Source organism: Bos javanicus, chromosome 9 (assembly GCF_032452875.1).
Source record: "Bos javanicus breed banteng chromosome 9, ARS-OSU_banteng_1.0, whole genome shotgun sequence".
Lineage (NCBI taxonomy): Eukaryota > Metazoa > Chordata > Mammalia > Artiodactyla > Bovidae > Bos > Bos javanicus.
In genome coordinates this window covers 90,824,295-90,844,033 of record NC_083876.1, presented here as the reverse complement: position 1 = coordinate 90,844,033, position 19,739 = coordinate 90,824,295, and the positions used below count along the sequence as shown (strand labels likewise).

The following is a 19,739-nucleotide window of genomic DNA, read 5'->3' as shown; positions in this document are numbered from 1 at the left end:
TACAGCAATGGTTCTTGAGATTTTCTTCTGTGAATCCCATTCATTCCAGACTCCACTCTGTCACTGCGTTATCCTTCATACTTGTGGGATATTTGTAACATCTGCTTTGAGAAATACTTATAAATCCTAGTCAATGGGGTTCTCTTTCACTGTTCTATGAAAATTAACCAAGGCCCACTCCACTCACTTTTCTTTATCTTGTCTCTGAAACATGAATAATATGTTTAATGAAATTTGGAAAATTAAATAAAGACAAATCAAAAAGTATCCCATTGCAGTAAACCCAGGGAAAAGTGTTTGCCAGATAGTATGATTGAAGAACCCCGGGTTAGTTACCATAGTCCTACCTTTGACATTTATCAGCTGGTGAAATGGTTTAATTTTCTTCTCCACTAGACTGTACTTTTAGAGATAGGTAGAACCTGATCTGGGCTTCCCAGGTGGCTCAGTAGTAAAGTATTCATCTGCCAATTCAGGAGGCATAGGTTCAATCCCTGGGTTGGGACCATACTCAGGAGGAGGCAACCATTCTAGTATTTTTGCCTGAAAAATCCCATGGACAGAGAAGCCTGGCAGGCTACAGTCCAAGGGGTTATAAAGAGTCAGACATGACTGAGCAACTGAGCATGAGAACTCAGTCTATTTTTCTTAATGGTATATTTTGGAGCCTCTAAGAGGGTGCTTTGGAAGTAATTTTCAACAAACATGAGCTTCAAATTCATCTTCTTTAGTATTAGTTTGGTTTACAATATTTTTCCTTGTCTAAATGCATATCCTTTATATGTTTTGTTTATTTTGCCATGTAGTTAAATAAGCTTTCTTTTGTCATTAGAAGGAAAGACTGTTTGAAGGATCTCATTATTGCCTGCTTTTAATAACACCTCTTAGTGGCCTTGGGTCACCAACATCACCAGAAGCGTGCTCATATTCAATTCCATTCAACCCATGTGGTTTCCTCTTTAGTACTGATGGGGACTGAGTAAGTATGAAATTATAATGTTGACAATAATTTCCCTTGTTCTTTTTGGCAGGCACAATCAGGGTCTGATATTCAGGTTATACTGCCAGCAGCATTTTTCAATTAGCATTTAATACTCCCCGACAAAATGCTCAACCTTTCGCTGGCACTGAACCCAGTGTTTCAGTGAAAAATTGCTCAGAAGCAAAGGCCTTTTCTTTCATTGATCTCCTTGTTCCCCTACAGTTTCTGTACTTGGAATACTCTCAGCTTTCAGGGACACTGTAGATCTCAAAGATTTTCTAGTTATTTTCTAGTTTGTGCTTGCTTTATTTGTAGTGCTTACTGCTCTGATTTTAAAAGTTGACAGGCATTGCCTTGCAAGTCCTGGAAAAATCCATTATGAAGGTGTTAGGAATAGACATTCACACAGACTCACTGTACCATCATTAATGCATCCTCCATGAAGAGCTCCATGTTTTTCACCTATCTTACTGTGATTAGTGAGTCAGACTCTAACAGAAGCCAGGACTTTTTGCAAAGATGTTATTAAAATTTCTAAATTTTCAAAGCTTGTATTCAGAGGACACCACTCTTACGAGTTATTTTTTCTAATTCAAGTAAACTCTTCTGCTGAGTAAAAAGGAGTTTCATCATATGAAGTCTGTGTTTAGACTTAGATTCTGCCTTAGACACTTTGACTATAATACCAGTTTAAATGTGAAACATTTAACTTAAAAATAGATTTTTTTTTCCAAAAAATAATTGGTTTTTGTCTTTTTTTTCTATCAAACTTTTTATATGATATAGAGAAGCTAATCAATAGGGAGCTGAGTAAATTGTGGTTAAATGTCCTTAGAATTCTGTTCACATCATCTTAGTGCCAACAAAATGAAATTAGAGTAATCCAGGGCATTGGAATAAATCCAAGAACGACAACAGGGACTCCATGCAATGCCTTGCCTTACCTCTGCAGAAATCATGATTCCAAAAGGCTAAGCTGTGTTTCAAAGTGTAATAATATGATTGATTTATGAGAAGGCAAGAATACTGAGTGAATGTTGAGATCTTGCATGCTGATGAGTGAACCCAGTGGGAGGGAAGAGAAGAAATTCCCAGAGGGAGGGAAAGTGAAAGTGAAAGTCACTCAGTCCTGTCTGACACTTTGCTATCCCATGGACTATACAGTCCATGAAATTCTCCTGGCCAGAATACTGGAGTGGGTTGCCATGCACTCCTCCAGGGGATCTTCCCAACCTAGAGATCAAACCCAGGCCTCCCACATTGCAGGCAGATTCTTTTACCAACTGTGCCACCAGGGAAGCAAATAACTAAACTCCTTACTCTTATATAGCACTTATAGAATTTACTGCACATTTCTGTATATCTTATCTAATTTGGACCTAAACTCCAAGTGAGGTTGAATGTGATTACCATTCCTTTGGTAAAGTTAACTAGTGAGACTCAGGGAAGCTCTGTGGCTCTGATAACTAGTGAGAGGCAGAGATTCAAACATGAGTCTCCTCGTCCTAAGGTTAGCACTGTGTCCACGCTAGAACGCCTATTATTAATGGAGCTGATTGGTCAATTTCAGGGAGCTTTTTAAGACATCCTGGGCTTTTGCTTTTCAGGGAGGTAGTTTAATTTACTATTTATTCTATAAACAGCTTCTTAACATTCAGAGAAGTCAAACATGTGGATAGATCTCTTAAACCTCCTTGCCCAGCAGGACTGTTTTCTCCTCCATGAAATAGAGGTCCAGATCTATGCACCTCAATCTTGACTGTACACTAGAATCATTAGACTCACCAGACTCACCAGGGAAGATTTTAGATCTATCTATGCCCAGGAGCTATGCACGGAGTGTCTAATTTAATTAGTCCTAGGTGGAAACAGGTATTCTTTCTTTTTTTAAAGCCTTCTTCCCAGGTGATTCTAGATTTCCCTGCTGGCCCAGTAGTTGAGAATCCACCTGCCAAAGCAGAGAACATGGTTCAATTTTCAGTTAGGAAATGAAGATCCCACATGCCATGGGGCAATAAGCCTGTGACCCACAACTACTGAAGCCTGTGTACCCTCAAACCAGTGCTCTGCGATGAGAGAAGCCACCACAGTGAGAAGCCTGTGCACAGCAAGGAAGAGTAACCCCAGCTTTCCATAACTAGAGAGAGCCTGCGTGCAGCCAAAATAAATCCATAAATAAATAAATAAGATCACTTAAAAAAAATCCTTCATAGTGATTCTAACATGTGATCAATATTGAGAACCACTGGAATAGAAGATCTGAGAGATCTTCTTGGTGTCTAAGTGTGTTGCAAGGGTTTCTGTAATACCTCGGATACTCCATGAGTTAACTCGAAGGAGAATCAAATTTGATTATTCATTTTATCCTGCCTGGGTTTCTTGCTAGAATTTAGCTCCAAAAATCTCACGTAAGAAATTCTGGGAACTGTAGCATTCTTCAGCTAGACTATCTTACTCATCCATTTGGAACATTCCCTAACTTGGCTCTCCTTGTGGACTTGTACCTAGTGGCCACCTGGCTGATCTAAAGAATTCCTGGACATTCCAGAAAGTTTTCTCTGAGCACAAGTAATCAAAGAAGCAGTCATTTGAATACAAATGGGGACTGAATTAAAGATGCGAAATCAGACAAAGAAGAGATTCCAGGGAATTTTAGGAAATGATTGAGCAAAACCAAAGGCAGGAAGCCAGAAGATTACAAATACCGCAGAATACCTAGGCTGCCCCTAGTCCTCTTTAGTTGGCTGGGCAGTCTAAATTTTAAAACACAGTCAATAAACCTTTTCAAAGCGACTTTTGAAAACCGCTAAAAACAAATTTTTAAAAAATGATCAAGTTATGTAAGTCAGAAAGAAGAGGAAAAAATTCCAAGTGATGAGCTTCTGTGCTTCAGATGCCTAAATAGAAGTGGAGGGAGATGAAGCTGCCAGTCACCACCTGGGTGCATGGGGGTGGGTGTGCGTGCAGGCACAGGTGTCTTTGAGAACAGATTTCATATTTGCTAAGAAGCTAATATGAATTTATGGGTGACAGTTCCAGTTTTTCCTGAAAGCTTCAAATGATTGAAGATGAAAATACTGTGAGAAGGCCTAGAAAATTGCACCAATTTAAGATAACCACAAAGCATATCCAATAGACGGTAATTTTTCAGAACCACTATTTTCTAAGCACTTACTCCCTAATCCCTGGCCAAGAGTGGTAATGAATATTGTAGATTGTCTGGGTTAGATGAAGACGAGGAGTTGAAGATGGCCACTGGAGTGACATGGAGATGGTCCTGTGTGATTACTTTTTTGACCCAACTTCAATATCCGTTTCAGAAAAACGGTATCCTCTGTCATAAAAAAGGGGTATTCTCTTTCCAAAAAATCAGTGAGAGCTTTTATGTTTTGTATGGGGCTTCCCTGATAGCTTAGTTGGTAAAGAATCTGCCTGCGATGCAGGAGACCCTGGGTTGGGAAGACCCACTAGAGAAGGGATAGGCTACCCACTCCAGTATTCTTGGGCTTCCCTTGTGGCTCAGCTGATTTGTATGAAACCTCATTTTGTGCTGATATTTCTTCTTCTTGAAAAACACTGCAAGTCGGTACTAGATATTTTAACAAATGCTTTGCTTCCATATAGTAAATAACAAAATGCAATCAAATTTGCCGAAGAAGAAAATATGCTCTTTTTTATGACCACTGCAAGACTATGAATTCTACTCAGTACATCTGTACCAGAGTTTGGCAAATGACAGCTTGTGGGCCAAATTTGCCAGCTAAGAATGGGATTCTGTCAGAATGGTTTTACATTTGTAACTTGTATTTTAATTTTTTATATGTATAATAATTAACTTGGTTGCTTTTAATCTGAGGATGCTATAAAGAAGTAGTTTGGTAACACTTATTATGGAATAATTTGCATTATAGAATCAAGTAAACCAAAAGAAAGGTTTGTATTATTTTGTACTGAAAGAAGAATCATTTCATTCTTGCAAAATGAGTCAACAAAAGAACATATGGCATGATTATTTTCTGATAATCAAATGTATGGATTTTCATAAAATTTAAAATATTATATTCATAAAACATTAGGTAAAATTATTAAATATGCTATTAGAAAATCAATTCTTTTTTTGTTGTTAATGAGAAACATTTTAGAAGCTAAATTTTTCCATGTCTGCCTTCTACATCTGTTTTAGTTAGAATAACAAAAACCAAAAATAAGTTTATAGGTAGTTTTATATTTTTAAGTGGTTGAGAAAATAATATTTTGGGGCATGCAAAAATTATATAGAAATTCACATTTCTGTGTCTACATACAGTTTTATTGGAACACAGTCATGACCATCTATTTTCATTTTGTCTATGGATACTTTTGGGCTACTGTGGCAGAGTGGAATAATTGTATCAGATACCATGTGGCAACAAAGCCTAATAAATTTACTTTCTGGCCCTTTACAGGAAACATTTTTAACACCTGGTCTAGACCCCGAGGTCATCCCTCTTCATCTGATGGCTGTCAGTTGTGTGTACATCTGAATGTAGTAAAATAAGGGGAATTCTTACCTTGGAATCATTTAAATCCAAACTTTACACTGGCTTATGAAAACACCTTGGTATAAAACAGATTTTTTTAGGTTCCAGAATTATCTCCCTACTTCACTGGTGCATTCTCACCCTTCTCAGAGTGGAGGGACCAGGCTAATTCACACATCTGGAGCCATTAAATTATAGGCAGTTTAGCTTTCTATTGAAAACTAGGGTAAGAATTTTGTGGCTTAAAAATTACTCCAAACTTTGTTGACTATAAATATCAAGTACACTATATAGAAACAATGGACAAGGACCTACTGTATAACATAGGGAACTCAACTCAATATTCTGAATTACCTATATGCAAAAAAAAACTGAAAAAATAATAGATATAGGTAAGTGTTCTGTGTGCTAAGTTGCTTCAGTTGTGTCTGGCTCTTTGCAACCCCCGTGGACTGTAGCCCACCAGACTGCTCTGTCTATGGGATTTTCCAGGCAAGAATACTGGAGTGGATCATCATGCCCTCCTCCAGGGGATCTTCCCAACCCAGGGATCGAACTCACATCTCTTAAGTCTCCTGCATTGGTAGGCTAGTTCTTAGCTGCTAGCACCACCTGGAAAGCCCCAGACATAGGTATGTGTTTGCTGTACTTGGTTGCTCAGTCGTGTCCAACTCTTTGTATCCCTATGGACTGTAGTCTGCCAGGCTCCTCTGTCCATGGGGTTTCTCCAGGCAAGAATACTGGAGTGGGTTGCCATGCCTTCCTCCAGGGGATCTTCCCAACCCAGGGATTTAATCCAGGTCTCCCGTGTCGCAGGTGGATTCTTTACCATCTGAGGCACCAGGGAAGTCCAGATATAAGTATACGTATAACTAAATCACTTGGCTGTACACATGAAAGTAGCATATCATTGTTAATCAACTATACTCCAACATAAAATAAAAATTTTAAAAAATGTCCCCAGAAGTAGTGCTGAAGTGCTATTAGAATCTTAAACACAAGAGGACTGTGAGGTGCCTAACAGAGAGAGTAGACATCTTAGATAAGTTTCATGCAGATGTTATAGAGGGTTTGGTCATGAGTTAAAAGCCCATGAGTCAACAATACATATTAAATAAGATGCCTTTTAACAGGAACACACATAACAGAACATTATGTATTGATTAGTTGATAAAAATGTAACTGTACACTCACAAGATCCTCCCCCTATACTTCCCCTAGAAGCAAAGCTTCAGTCTTCTCTAATTCAGTAGGTAAAGTGAATTCATGGGGGGGGGTGGGAAACGACCATGAAAAATGAGAATTGATTATATTTTTAATATAAAATTTTAATTTATATACTTTTTAATATAAAATATAATTTTAATTTTTTAACTCTTTAAAATTTGACTTTCTCTAGGTAAATTATAAGACTAACAATCTATTTCCTATTCAAAGTTTGTGGGCTCGTGTGTAGATATATATGCATCTTATTTGAATTTATTATTTGCTGATATCAATCTATTGGTACAGATCCATTTTCTTTCTTTTTTTTTTTCTAATTTTATTTTATTTTTAAACTTTACATAATTGTATTAGTTTTGCCAAATATCAAAATGAATCCACCACAGGTATACATGTGTTCCCCATCCTGAACCCTCCTCCCTCCTCCCTCCCCATACCATCCCTCTGGGCCGTCCAGTGCACCAGCCCCAAGCATCCAGCATCGTGCATCGAACCTGGACTGGCAACTCGTTTCCTACATGATATTTTACATGTTTCATTGCCATTCTCCCAAATCTTCCCACCCTCTCCCTCTCCCACAGAGTCCATAATACTGTTCTATACATCAGTGTCTCTTTTGCTGTCTCGTACACCGGGTTATTGTTACCATCTTTCTAAATACCATATATATGCATTAGTATACTGTATTTATGTTTTTCCTTCTGGCTTACTTCACTCTGTATAATAGGCTCCAGTTTCATCCACCTCATTAGAACTGATTCAAATGTATTCTTTTTAATGGCTGAGTAATACTCCATTGTGTATATGTACCACAGCTTTCTTTATCCATTCATCTGCTGATGGACATCTAGGTTGCTTCCATGTCTTGGCTATTATAAACAGTGCTGCGATGAACATTGGGGTACACGTGTCTCCTTCCCTTCTGGTTTCCTCAGTGTGTATGCCCAGCAGTGGGATTGCTGGGTCATAAGGCAGTTCTATTTCCAGTTTTTTAAGGAATCTCCACACTGTTCTCCATAGTGGCTGTACTAGTTTGCATTCCCACCAACAGTGTAAGAGGGTTCCCTTTTCTCCACACCCTCTCCAGCATTTATTATTTGTAGACTTTTGGCAGATCCATTTTCATAGCTCAAGTCATAAAGGCTAAATATGCATGAACAAGGCAATGAATTGAGGGAATTGTCTGAATTAAGCTTTACATTTGAATAATCTGAGGAATATTGGCTGTGCTGAAAACTTTGGATTACAGAGTATTTTAAATATATGCAGTCCTGTTATTTAAGTCTGAAATGTTGAACTTTTTGGCTAATGCAGAGAGATCTACGACTATAGATCAAGTTTTCAAGGATTAGCATCAGTTATTTTGATAAACTTATAAGAAAATGCACAGATTTTTCACAATAGTAGCATTTATTATGGACTACACTTCAGGGAAATTGGTGGTAAGAATACTTTGAGGAGGCTTCAAAGTGGAATGGATTTAAGTTGGGACTTGAAGAAGAAGAAGAATTTTGATAGAAGAAAGAAGTATTGAGGTCACAAGGCAAAATAGAAAAAGTAAAGAAAAGGTATAAAGGAAATTAATATATAGCATTTTTGAAAACAGTGAGTGGATCAGCTTGGTTTAATTTATTCAACATTAAATTATACTAATACTTGTTAGTACATCTTAATGATTACTATTTGAACCACTTCAGGACACCTACTTATATCTAACCGATAAACTAATACCTGATTGAATTGAAAAAGCAAAGTGCACTTGAAAATATCCTTGCCTGGACAGAAACTGATGTCCAGAATAGAGTGATCTCTTTCTCATTTCATATACTCCATTGCATGTTTCATCCTGTGTAAAAGCCCTACCTACCCTCCCCATTGGCTTACAAAGATTTGCTTGGTTAGACTTGGTAGAATCTTTCTGATAAGTTTTACAATGCAACATCCAGAAGGTGATTAATTCCTGAAGGCAATATTAAAACAACTTCTGAACAAATTAAAGAGAAAATGAAAAAGAGAGAAAGAGATCAGAACTTAAGCTGAATCTGAGACGTCTGGGTCCAGATCAGAATCTTCTGTGTGATCTTTGAGACTCAACCACAGGCAATCACAAAGGCTCTACCTGGCACCTTCACGAGGGGAAGCATCCTTCCCACCGCTACTTAGTACACAGTCTCCAGGGAGTTGTGGGCAAGGACGTGTGCCTGTCCCCCACCTTTACCAACCATGCTCCTGGGTGTATATGTATCCTTAGCCCGACAACCTCCATTTGGACACCTTCAGGAAAGGCTTTAAGACACTTTGCTGAATGGATAGTATTCAGCATAATTCTTGAGTTCAGGGAGCCCTTGGTGCTTTTGGTGAGACTCTTCCCAGGGGTCTCTCTGAAGACCTTTGTATCAGGGGTCCTCTAAGAAATTCTTCTTACTCTGACTCTGTGCTTTCCCACTTTTACCCCATCCTTTCTTGTTAGTCCTGGCCCCTCAGTCCATAAAACGGGAGTATCCTATGGTTTGGGGCTCCTTGTGCGGTGAGATGATGGCCTCTTTTCCCCTTCTCCACATCTGTGCTCATACATGTGACCTTGTGCCTTTCTGTGGGGAGAATGGAACACTGAGGATGGCACCTTTCCTATTTAACCTTTTGCTTATTCCCTCCCAGGAAGTGAAGAAAGGCTTGACTTTCAGGGTCGTTGATTGTCTTAATCGACCACTACAACATCTGGCAGCTCAGCATTTTCTCTCTCTGACAGAATCTGTTTGAGCTCATTTAGAATCCAAGGAAGTTAGATGGAATGTAAAATCATTTAATGTTGTAGATGACTAGCTTTTTTATCTCCAGATAGTAAAGGTGGAAAAACTATGGAGAAACAGTCCTTGAAGTTACCATAGAAAATGTTGGTACTACAAGTTACCAACTAGACTAGATGTTAGCCTAAGTGACCCATTTTACATAAGGGGACTATTATGCACTGAAGAGTTTGAAGTTGAACCATTATTGGCTCTTTTCTTCTATGCTACTCTTCCACTCTGAATTTATTTCTTGGTTCAAGGACTCTTATACTGAGGTACTGGTAGGGGAGGAAATAGGTGGCCTGAAGCAAGAACAGATGGGTAACGAAAGGAGTTGCTGTGACAAGCTCATTAAATGATGTTTCTTGTATATGATGCTTCTTGTGTCTGTTGTCTCAGTTCACTTTCAAGGACCCTGACATTTGCTTGAGCTTACCTGTTATGAGTAGTCTTACAGTTATTACACAACAAGGGATCAGTGCAGAAAGAGATGGTAGTTTGCCTCTTCAGAGAGCCTTCACTTTCTTTACATATCAGAGATCCTACTGCTACCAACACCCTGACCTCAAGAAGATACCGCATACTATCCATGGCTGTTGCCTACTCCCTCTCCATTAAGCAAAATGTACTAAAACCTTTCCTGAATCCCAAGGCAGAAAAAAGGTGAAAGGAAAAGCTTGGTTTATAAACGGTCATGGTAGTTCTGACTGGGGCTATGTAGAATTTTTCTTAAGAATTTCTAATTGTTAACAACAACCTACACTCAATGAGTCTGTAAAGCTCTATTTATTAATCAGAAATTACATAGTAGCCAGTTATAAAATAATAGAAATGATGAGCTTTGCAGTGCCTGAGACAACAGCTTGGGTGAAGGTAAACCATTTTGGAAAGGGATTTCAGGGAACCAAGGTGGGAGGAAGGCTGAGCACTGAAGAACTGATGCTTTCAAACTGTGGTGCTGGAGAAGACTCTTGAGAGCCCCTTGGACTGCAAGGAGATCAAAGCAGTCAATCCTAAAGGAAATCAACTCTGAATATTCATTGAAATGATTGATGCTGGAGCTCCAATACTTTGGTCACCTGATGAGGAGAGCCAACTCATTGGAAAAGACCCTGATGCTGGGAAAGATTGAGGGCAGGAGAGGAAGAGGGTGACAGAAGATTGTTGGATGGCATCATCTATTCAATGGACATGACTTTGAATAAACTCCAGGAGATAGTGAAAGACAGGAAAGCCTGGCGTGATGCAGTCCATGAGATTGCAAAAAATTAGACACGACTTAGGCTTCCCTGGTGGCTCAGACGGTAAAGCATCTGCCTGCATGGCGGGAGACCTGGGTTCGATCCCTGGGTCAGGAAGATCCCCTGGAGAAGGAAATGGCAACCCACTCCAGTACTCTTGGCTGGAAAATTCCATGGATGGAGGAGTCTACATGTGGGCTACAAAGAGTCCACGGGGCCGCAAAGAGTCAGACACGACTGAGCAACTTCACTTTCACTTTCACTTTCACTTTAGCAACTGAACAAAGAACAACAAAGGTGGGAAAGAAGAAAAATGAAACAGAAAAGGAGGGAAAGCCAGTATATGGCTTGAAATGGTCACAATGTGGGCCAGACCTTCCAATGTGCTTTGTGATCTGTACAGAACTGTGCATTATTTTGATTGATTTTTTTCTTTAAAACATTCTTGACAAGAGAGCCCCTTGGACTGCAAGGAGATCCAACCAGTCCATTCTGAAGGAGATCAGCCCTGGGATTTCTTTGGAAGGAATGATGCTGAAGCTGAAACTCCAGTACTTTGGCCACCTCATGCGAAGAGTTGACTCATTGGAAAAGACTCTGATGCTGGGAGGGATTGCGGGCAGGAGGAGAAGGGGACGACAGAGGATGAGATGGCTGGATGGCATCACTGACTCGATGGATGTGAGTCTGAGTGAACTCCAGGAGTTGGTGATGGACAGGGAGGCCTGGCGTGCTGCGATTCATGGGGTCTCAAAGAGTCGGACATGACTGAGTGACTGATCTGATCTGATCTGATCCCATTTTAAAGGATGGCCACATTCAGCCTGGATGGGAGAGGAATTTAGGGAAGAAAGGATACATATATATATATGGGCTGAATGCCTTCAATGTTCACCTATCACAACATTATTAATCAGCTATATCCCAATAGAAAATAAAAAGTTTAAATTAAATTAGAAATTGAAAAAACCCCAAAAAGTGGAAAATGTCAGCATTCTTCACACCAGAGAAGACCAAGTGATCCCAGATTCAAAGAACCAGAGATGCACACCAGGAGACCACCTGAGACCAGATTCGAGGAGTATAGGCCCTATACCTGCCCTAATCTTATCAACAATCCGACCTTTGAACTGTTGCTATAAACTCTCATCAAATCCTCCTATGTGGGGCCATATAGTTTCTGAGGCAGAAGCCCACTCTGTCCCCCTTTGCCTGGCAAAACAATAAAACTATGCTTTTCTACTTCAAAAAGAAAAAGTGATTGCCGTATTTTGTAATATTTTATCACCAAACTTCTCCAGACTATTTGTGGTAATTTTCATAATATAGTTATCCCACAAGTAATTTTTTTCTTTAAGACCATAAAGCCTTTCAGATAATGAACAGTTATAACATTCTATCATCTAATATCTGGATTTTAAAACTTTAGATATATGACAGTATCTCTTTTTCTCCCTCATGTTTCTTAGAACAACACTGTAAGAATGATACTTAAGTTGTATTCTTTATTTATTTATTTTTTTATATTTTAAATTTCCATGAGCTATTTTTCTCCTAACACTTATTTTTTATTGTACCCTTATGCATACTACATATCATTTTTTAATCTCAAAGATATTAATAATAGCTTTTTTTTGTATTCTTTAATAATGTTGCTGGTGAAGGTGTGATGATGATAAAGTGAAGACACAGGATAGAAAATAACTAACAAGGCATCCATAGTATCTTTGTTGTTATTTTTCTCCCATTGTCATTGGAGGCCCATGGTCTAGTCAATGTGTTAAGACATTCTAATAAATGTTATGTTGATCTGGTTAGAAAACCCTAACTACTTAATAATTCTAAAGTATTTGTTGAATTTTGAATAGTAGCAGGAAGTAAGCATTTTATCTCAGTACTTTAATAGATACAGCATTATATTCATCTTTTTCACAGAGGCAATAATATCTGTGAACTGATCACTTTGTAGTGAAATAACCATAGCATGGAGATAGTCTAGTTAAATATTCTCAGCTAAATAGATATAGTTCCTTCACTCCTCAGAGGCTTTTCTCATTACTTCATTGGTCACTGAACTATTTTTCTGTTTATAGTCATATTCCCAGAGGATTACCTGACCTTGGAATTAAACACCTGACTTGCACAGGTGGGTGTTTGAGGTGACTTTTCAAACAGTACTGTATTCTGGTTGGAACTTTAAGCACAGAAAATAAGCATAATATCATGTTCTCAGTAAGAGACAAGGTCACCATCCTTTTCCAAGTCATCAAAAGTTCAGAGGTAATACCTTTAAAACAAAATCACCCAACTAGTAATATCTTTAGCACTAGAATAAAGCTAATCTGTTTATTCCATAGCCAGTTGTTGCTCTATTGGCTTTCTGCTTTATAGAAAAGCATAAACCAGAGAGGAGAAAAATGAGGAAGGAAAATACCAAGAGAAGCAATAAAAGCTAAATGATTATGCTTTAGATGACAGAATTTCAAGATGGTTTTATAATTTCTTTTCATCCTTCATTCTTCAGAATTACAGACATAAATTTGGATTAATTTATTATTTCCACATTATTATCTAACCTACTCTGTCAATGTTGTAGTTGAATTAACTCAAATCATGAGCCACTCTAATAAACAGAAAATTACATTGGCTAAGAGCAATTCCATGGTATTGAACTAGTGAACTTATCTGTCCTTGGAGAAATAATTTATATTTTCTGTGCCACATTTTACCTACCTAGCCTAGAAAATCTCTAGGTTTCCTTCTGGCCCTATAAGCTTATGAGTCCATGAATTTTCTGAGGAGAAAGGATAAATTTTCCCTTCATGGGCAGGGATTCAGTTGTTATTTTTATTATCATAAATGCAAAAGAAGACAGTTTTCATATTTGAGAGGAAGCTTTGTATTGAATTACATAAAGTAAATGTTTTAAAAATAAATTCTTCCATTGATTCCCTTCTTGCATTTTTCCTTCTGTTGTTAGCTTTCTTTGCAATAGATGGTGCTCTTTACTCAGAGAAACTACTTATGATTCTTCATCAAAAGATCAAGAAAATTAGTTTTACTCTTTAACAATCATTAATTAAAGAAATCAGACATAAAAAGCAGAAAAAATCAATTACAAATAACTTGTACCACCTTGATAAAGAAAGCATAATGAAGAAAATGATTGTTAAATGATTTAAGAGCTCCAGTGAAACCTGTAATACTTGCTGAATAGATGAAGCCAATATTGCAGCTAAACATGGAAGTACCACAGAACCCCTAGTAGGAAGAAAATCCCAAATCAGGAGCCATTTTAAAGTGTTAAAATGATTATATACTTCTCAAAAGTTAAAATATAGTATTCCATATTAACATGTAGGATTTGAATAGGCACATCAACACTAACACAATCTACATCAATCTCAGCTAATATTGAACTTGTATGCTTTTTGCCAAATAAACCTGGAACATCTGGACAAATAGAAATTGGGCCACAAACTCTTCTGAAATAATTTCATTGGATGAAGACACTTTTAAATTTCTCTAGGGCAACCATTACAACCCCCTATGTAATAGTTTATCATCCGGAATTATGCTGCTTTTGGTCACTTCTAACTTGTTTCAACTTTTGGGGGCATTGAAAAACAGTCCTGCAGTTCTGAACCACCTGACCTATTCCTGATTCAGTTTGTGACTCCCCTAGAAGATCTGTAGCTGCCAACTGCAAACTGGTCTAGGCAACACAGCTGTCATGTTACAGCAAAACAGCACCATTTACTCTGGAAAGACACCAGAAAAACTTCCTCTATGAGTGAGGAAGAGGAGGGTGCAGCAATGGTGCAGCAAATACACTGAAATCAGCAGGAGCAGGAAAGTTGCCAAGGTTCATCTATGAAAAGAACAGAGAAGGAAATCTGCCCCTTCTGCCCCCAATTAAGGATAAAATAACTAGAGTTTCTCTTCTATTTTCCATAAATTATTATTTCCACAGCTCCTTTGGAAGGGACTATGGGACACTGAGGTTAAGAGCCCAGAGCCCTTTTGGCTCAGTATAAACAAGCTGTAAGATAGAGGCTTTTTTTTTTTTTTTTTTTTCTTTTTTGCCAGAGCTTTACAGCTTTTATCAAAGCAACTTCTCTGTTTCTGAAATTTTGGATTCTTTCTTTATTAACGGAGGGAAGAATAGAAAAGTAGGCTTTTGTACTCAAGCAGCAACCACTCTACTTTCACCTCTACATTCTCCCCTGTTTTACCTCCTTTTTTCTCATCCTTCCCCCCAACACCCTTTATGCCTCTATTAGCCACCGAAATCCGGAGCCCTGTGGCCTTCCTTACCTGACAATCACATACATGACCAGGAAGTTTCCGAAGAGCCCCACCACGCACACGATGGAGTAGAGGGCCATGATGATGATGGCCGTGATCATGGAAGGGCTGCCGGCCGAAGGGCACAGTCTGTCGCTCCCTCCCAGCTCGGTGCGGTTCGGACCGCATGGGTCGGACAGGTTGCCTTCTAAGTGGGAGAAGTTGACCCAGGAGCTGGGACTAGGTGCTGGGGAGCAACTTGAAGGGTGTGTGAAGGGATCAGTGCAGTTGCTGGCGTTCGTGGGGACTGCGCCGCTGTCCATGGTGCTGACCGCCGGCTGGGACCACGTTGGGAATAACCGCGAGCACCCTGACTTTTCGGGTTCCACGCGCGAGCCGCTTCGTCTCGCCGCTGCCACAGCTCCTGTTATTTCTTACAGCGACCAACCCCGGCGGAGCCAGAGAGGAACGTCAGGCAGGAGAGAGCTAAGCATCTGACATTATCCTCTGCTTGTAGCCCCCTCCCACCTTAGAAGTACACAGACAGGGCTCCAGCCCCACACCGCCTTGGGGGAAGGAGGGGAGGGCTGTGCGGGATCCGGAGGCTGGAGCCGAGGGAGGAGAGAGAAGTGGATTTTGCGCAAAGCAATCCAACGACTTGGTTTCCCCACTCGGCACTCCTCTGTGCAAACACCTCTAAGGACAGACAGAACCAGGAAGGGAGTTGGAGGGAAGGGGTTGAGAGTGAGACAAACGGAGAGTTTTTGGCGGATGCAAAGCGTTAAGGAAGGGGGCTGACCTTACATTTTCCAGCACCGTTTTCTTAGTGTACCATGACAGAAAGACGCTGGTCTGACGCCACCCTGACATCCCAGACCCCAGCGCTCTTCTATCCCTGCTGCCTAAACAATCATTTGGTGCAGGGTACACAGAATCCTCTTCTGTAGCCCTCCTTGCCTCAGACTTTTTCTGTTTGCAGAAAAAGTCACCATGTGTCTCATGACTAAAGGAGAATTTCCAACCCTTCAACCCTGCCTGAAACAAGAGTGATTCCTTCTCTGAAAAGAGATGAGAAACAAACTTTTAGAGAGGATATCTATTCCCTTTACTTCATATTCCCTTACTTCTCCTGGAGCAGAAGCTTTATTTGCGTCTAATGTCTAGCTTGCTGACAAAGAGGCACAGGGAGTTGTGGCATCCAGAAAAGTCAAAGAAAGACAAGGGTGACATTCCATATATAAATCTCATAGGTTTGGAGTTATTGGTTTTATCTCCAGCCTTCATACATGTGCTTCTCAGTAGAAGACTGTGAAAACCAAGTGTCTACATTATTTCATTGTATTCTAGTGTAGACATTCCAGGAAAAACTACATAGACATCTGGAACTGGAATGGCTCATACAAGGTTGAGGATTATTGATATGCTTTAAAATTTGATAATTCACTTTTAAATCCACAGATGCTTCTACTTTATTAATAAATTTTGTTTTGCTTGTCTTTGTTTTTTGGTAATGTTAACACAAATTCTGAAATAATTCTCATTTCTATTCATGGGTATATTTGTCTGCATATGTATCTTTTAACTACTAACACTATCATTAAAGATCCCCAGTTGGTTGTAGAAAGCTATATCCTTGTTAAACAGGGATCAGGGTGAGGTAGGGAGCTTGGAAAGAACATTTAATTCCAATATTATTTTTATCACTTGTCTGGAAAACATAACACTGGTGAACTCCACTAATCATAGATGATTTTGCCAATTTCAGTACTTTTATCTTTTTTTATGTTGAAGGATATAGTGTCAGCAATAAAATGTTATAGAGATCTCATACAGAATAATAAAAATGTTTCACCACATATTCTCCTATGAACTAATATATTAATTCACCCATATTCAGCTGAAATCTGCCATTCTTCAGTCTCTTGAGGACACATAGAACCAGTCTAAACTTATTTATGTGAAAGACAAATTAGCACAGTATAATAAGTCCTTGCCTTAAACCCAGATCATTTTGTGAACCTTAGATTTGTAACTTAAACTTTTTAGCTGTAGGAATTTGGATACGTTACTTTACCTGACTGAGTGACAGCATTCTCATCAGTGGAAAAAAATGTATAATACCTTTATATGACTTTTACCAGGATTAAATGAAAAATACATAATGCAATTGAGTGATTTAATAAATAAATCATTGTGATTATACTTCATATATTTGAAAATAACTGAGTAGTCTCTTCTGCAAATTAAACTTTAGCTTCCTTAGACTGGGTCTTAAAAGACGCAGCTTTGAGTTCTTTCAGGAAATTGGCCCCTTTTCTAGTCACATTATAGTTTGTAGATCTGCTCTTAAAACAGTGTTCTAAGGATAACCTCACCAATAAACACTGAACAATATTATAAACTTCCTTTTTCTACTATCACAGGTTTTGGAGCTCCATTCGCTTTTTATTTTTGAAGTTACATTACTCTTATATCTCCTTCTAGGTCTAGTATAGGCAAAATTTCTTAAACATAATCCAAGTTAGTTCAACAAATATTTAATGATCTACTTTGGACCAGGTGTTGGAATTGAAAAAGATAGATATGATTATTTTTGACCACAGAAGCTTACCTCTTATTCTTGGTAAATCATATTTTTCCTGTTGTATAAATTAATATGTTTTAGAAAGATCAAAGTACAACACTGTAAATTGTTTTATTTTAAAATTACATTTAATTAGAGCTAGTTCATAATTCAAATCCAGCAAGATCTTTTAAAGTGATGAGTCTATGATCTTTTTTATGCATGCTTCCTATTTTGTATACCTTATTTACTCTCCCAGCTTTATATAGATTCCTTAAGACAAACTCAATCCTGCATAGTAGAATGTCTCCCTTTTGCTTTGTCTGTGTGCAGAAGACATACATATATACATATATATATGTACACACACATGTTTTTTGTATATGAGGAATATTTATCATTTTGTTGATATTTCTCCTTAGCCTACATTTTCTATTTAAAGAAAGAAAAATTTATCATATCAGTCAAGATTTACCATTGCTATAAAATTCATATCATACATTTTTTTCATAAAAATATTTGCTTCAAAGCAACATATCAGTAATAGCTAGGTTAGATCATAGGCAAATATTAAATATTTCCCCTATTCCTAGAATTTCAAATATATATTAGTTTTAGTTATTTATTGACTTCCCTGATAGCTCCATTGGTAAAGAATCTGCCTGCAATGCAGCAGACTCTTGTTCTATTCCTGGGTCTGGAAGATCCCCTAGAGAAGGGATATGTTACCTACTCCAGCAGTCTAAGGCTTCTCTTGTAGCTCATCTGGTAAAGAATCCATTTGCAATGCGGGAGAACTGGGTTCAATCCCTGCATTGGGAAGATGGCTTGGAGAAGGGAAAGGATACTCCCTCTCCAGTATTCTGGCCTGGAGAATTCCATGGGTTGTATAATCCATGGGATCACAAAGAGTTGGACATGACTGAGTGACTTTCACTTTAGTTATTAATATAATTACCATCATCCCACACTTATTTGAGTATCTTGATCCTGATTTTTTTTGGAGCATGGTTGTTAATGAAACATATGATTAAGAACTATTAATGAGAAATACAGGTGTAAATACTACACATGAAGCTATTACAGTGGTTTGAAGTTCAAGTGAAAAAGGACATTCTAGGTTACATTAGAAGAACATTTTATGTATTTGCTTACAGATTTTTTTGTTATTTGGTATTGAAACTAATGATATTCTAAAAGCATTTTATTATAATATTATTCTTGATCTCTGTATTGATGCATAAACATCCAGAGAAATGGAACAGATATCCTTACTTGCATGGCAAAAATAAAACAAATAAAAATTTCACAGCTACCTTGATAACCTGAGAGAGACCTCTGAGATAGGGACATCTGGGATAAATCAGAAAACAGCTCAAAATCTAGGGTCTGCTATTTACTTTCTTAGTCAAGAAAGTGACTTTGTTACTTATTTAGAAACTTAGTAAAGTTATTCATGCTTCCTGATACTGGATTTCCTCCTCTGGTAAATTTTATATATATATATATATATATATATATATATATACACACACACACACACACACACACATATAAGTTGCTCAGTTGTGTCCGACTCTTCGCGACCCCATGGACTGTAGTCTGTCAGTCTCTTCTCTGCACGGAATTCTCCAGGCAAGAATACTGTAGTGGATAACCATTCCCTTCTCCAAGGGACCTTCCTGACCCAGGGATTGAACTCAGGTCTCCTGCATTGCAGGCAGATTCTTTACAGTCTGAGCCAGCAGGGAATCATATATATATATATTTATATAAGAATAAACTCCAAAGGGTTTTATGCAGAACTGCTTGTATATGAATTTGTCCTTTGCCTTTTGGCTTTTTAGACTTTGTTATATGTGGCTTGGAGATTAGCAAGAAGAGTTATTGAAATTATTATGTAATATTTAATATCATAGAGTTAACCATAAAAAATCTGATTCTTTTAAGAGACTGAAGATGAGTGTCTGTGAGTCCAACTCAATGGACTCTTTCAATTCATCCAAGCATCTAGTTTAAGTGATTCATAAGCCTAAATATCTTTCTTAAAATATGAAGGAATTTCAATTCTATTTGAATCTTGAGATCATGGCCACTAAGAGAAAAGACTCCAGCAATAATTTTATTTTCTCA

At 38.2% G+C, this 19,739-nt stretch overlaps 1 protein-coding gene across 1 annotated transcript in view; it reads right to left on the bottom strand.

Moving 5' to 3' along the window:
- OPRM1 (opioid receptor mu 1) overlaps nucleotides 1-16,156 on the bottom strand; it is a 58,761-nt gene extending 42,605 nt beyond the window's left edge. Inside the window, exon 1 of the mRNA XM_061428384.1 lies at nucleotides 15,074-16,156. Coding sequence (XP_061284368.1) covers nucleotides 15,074-15,366 — 293 coding nt within the window. The 5' untranslated portion in view covers nucleotides 15,367-16,156. The remainder of the gene's footprint in view (nucleotides 1-15,073) is intronic.
- Nucleotides 16,157-19,739: the final 3,583 nt, after the last annotated feature.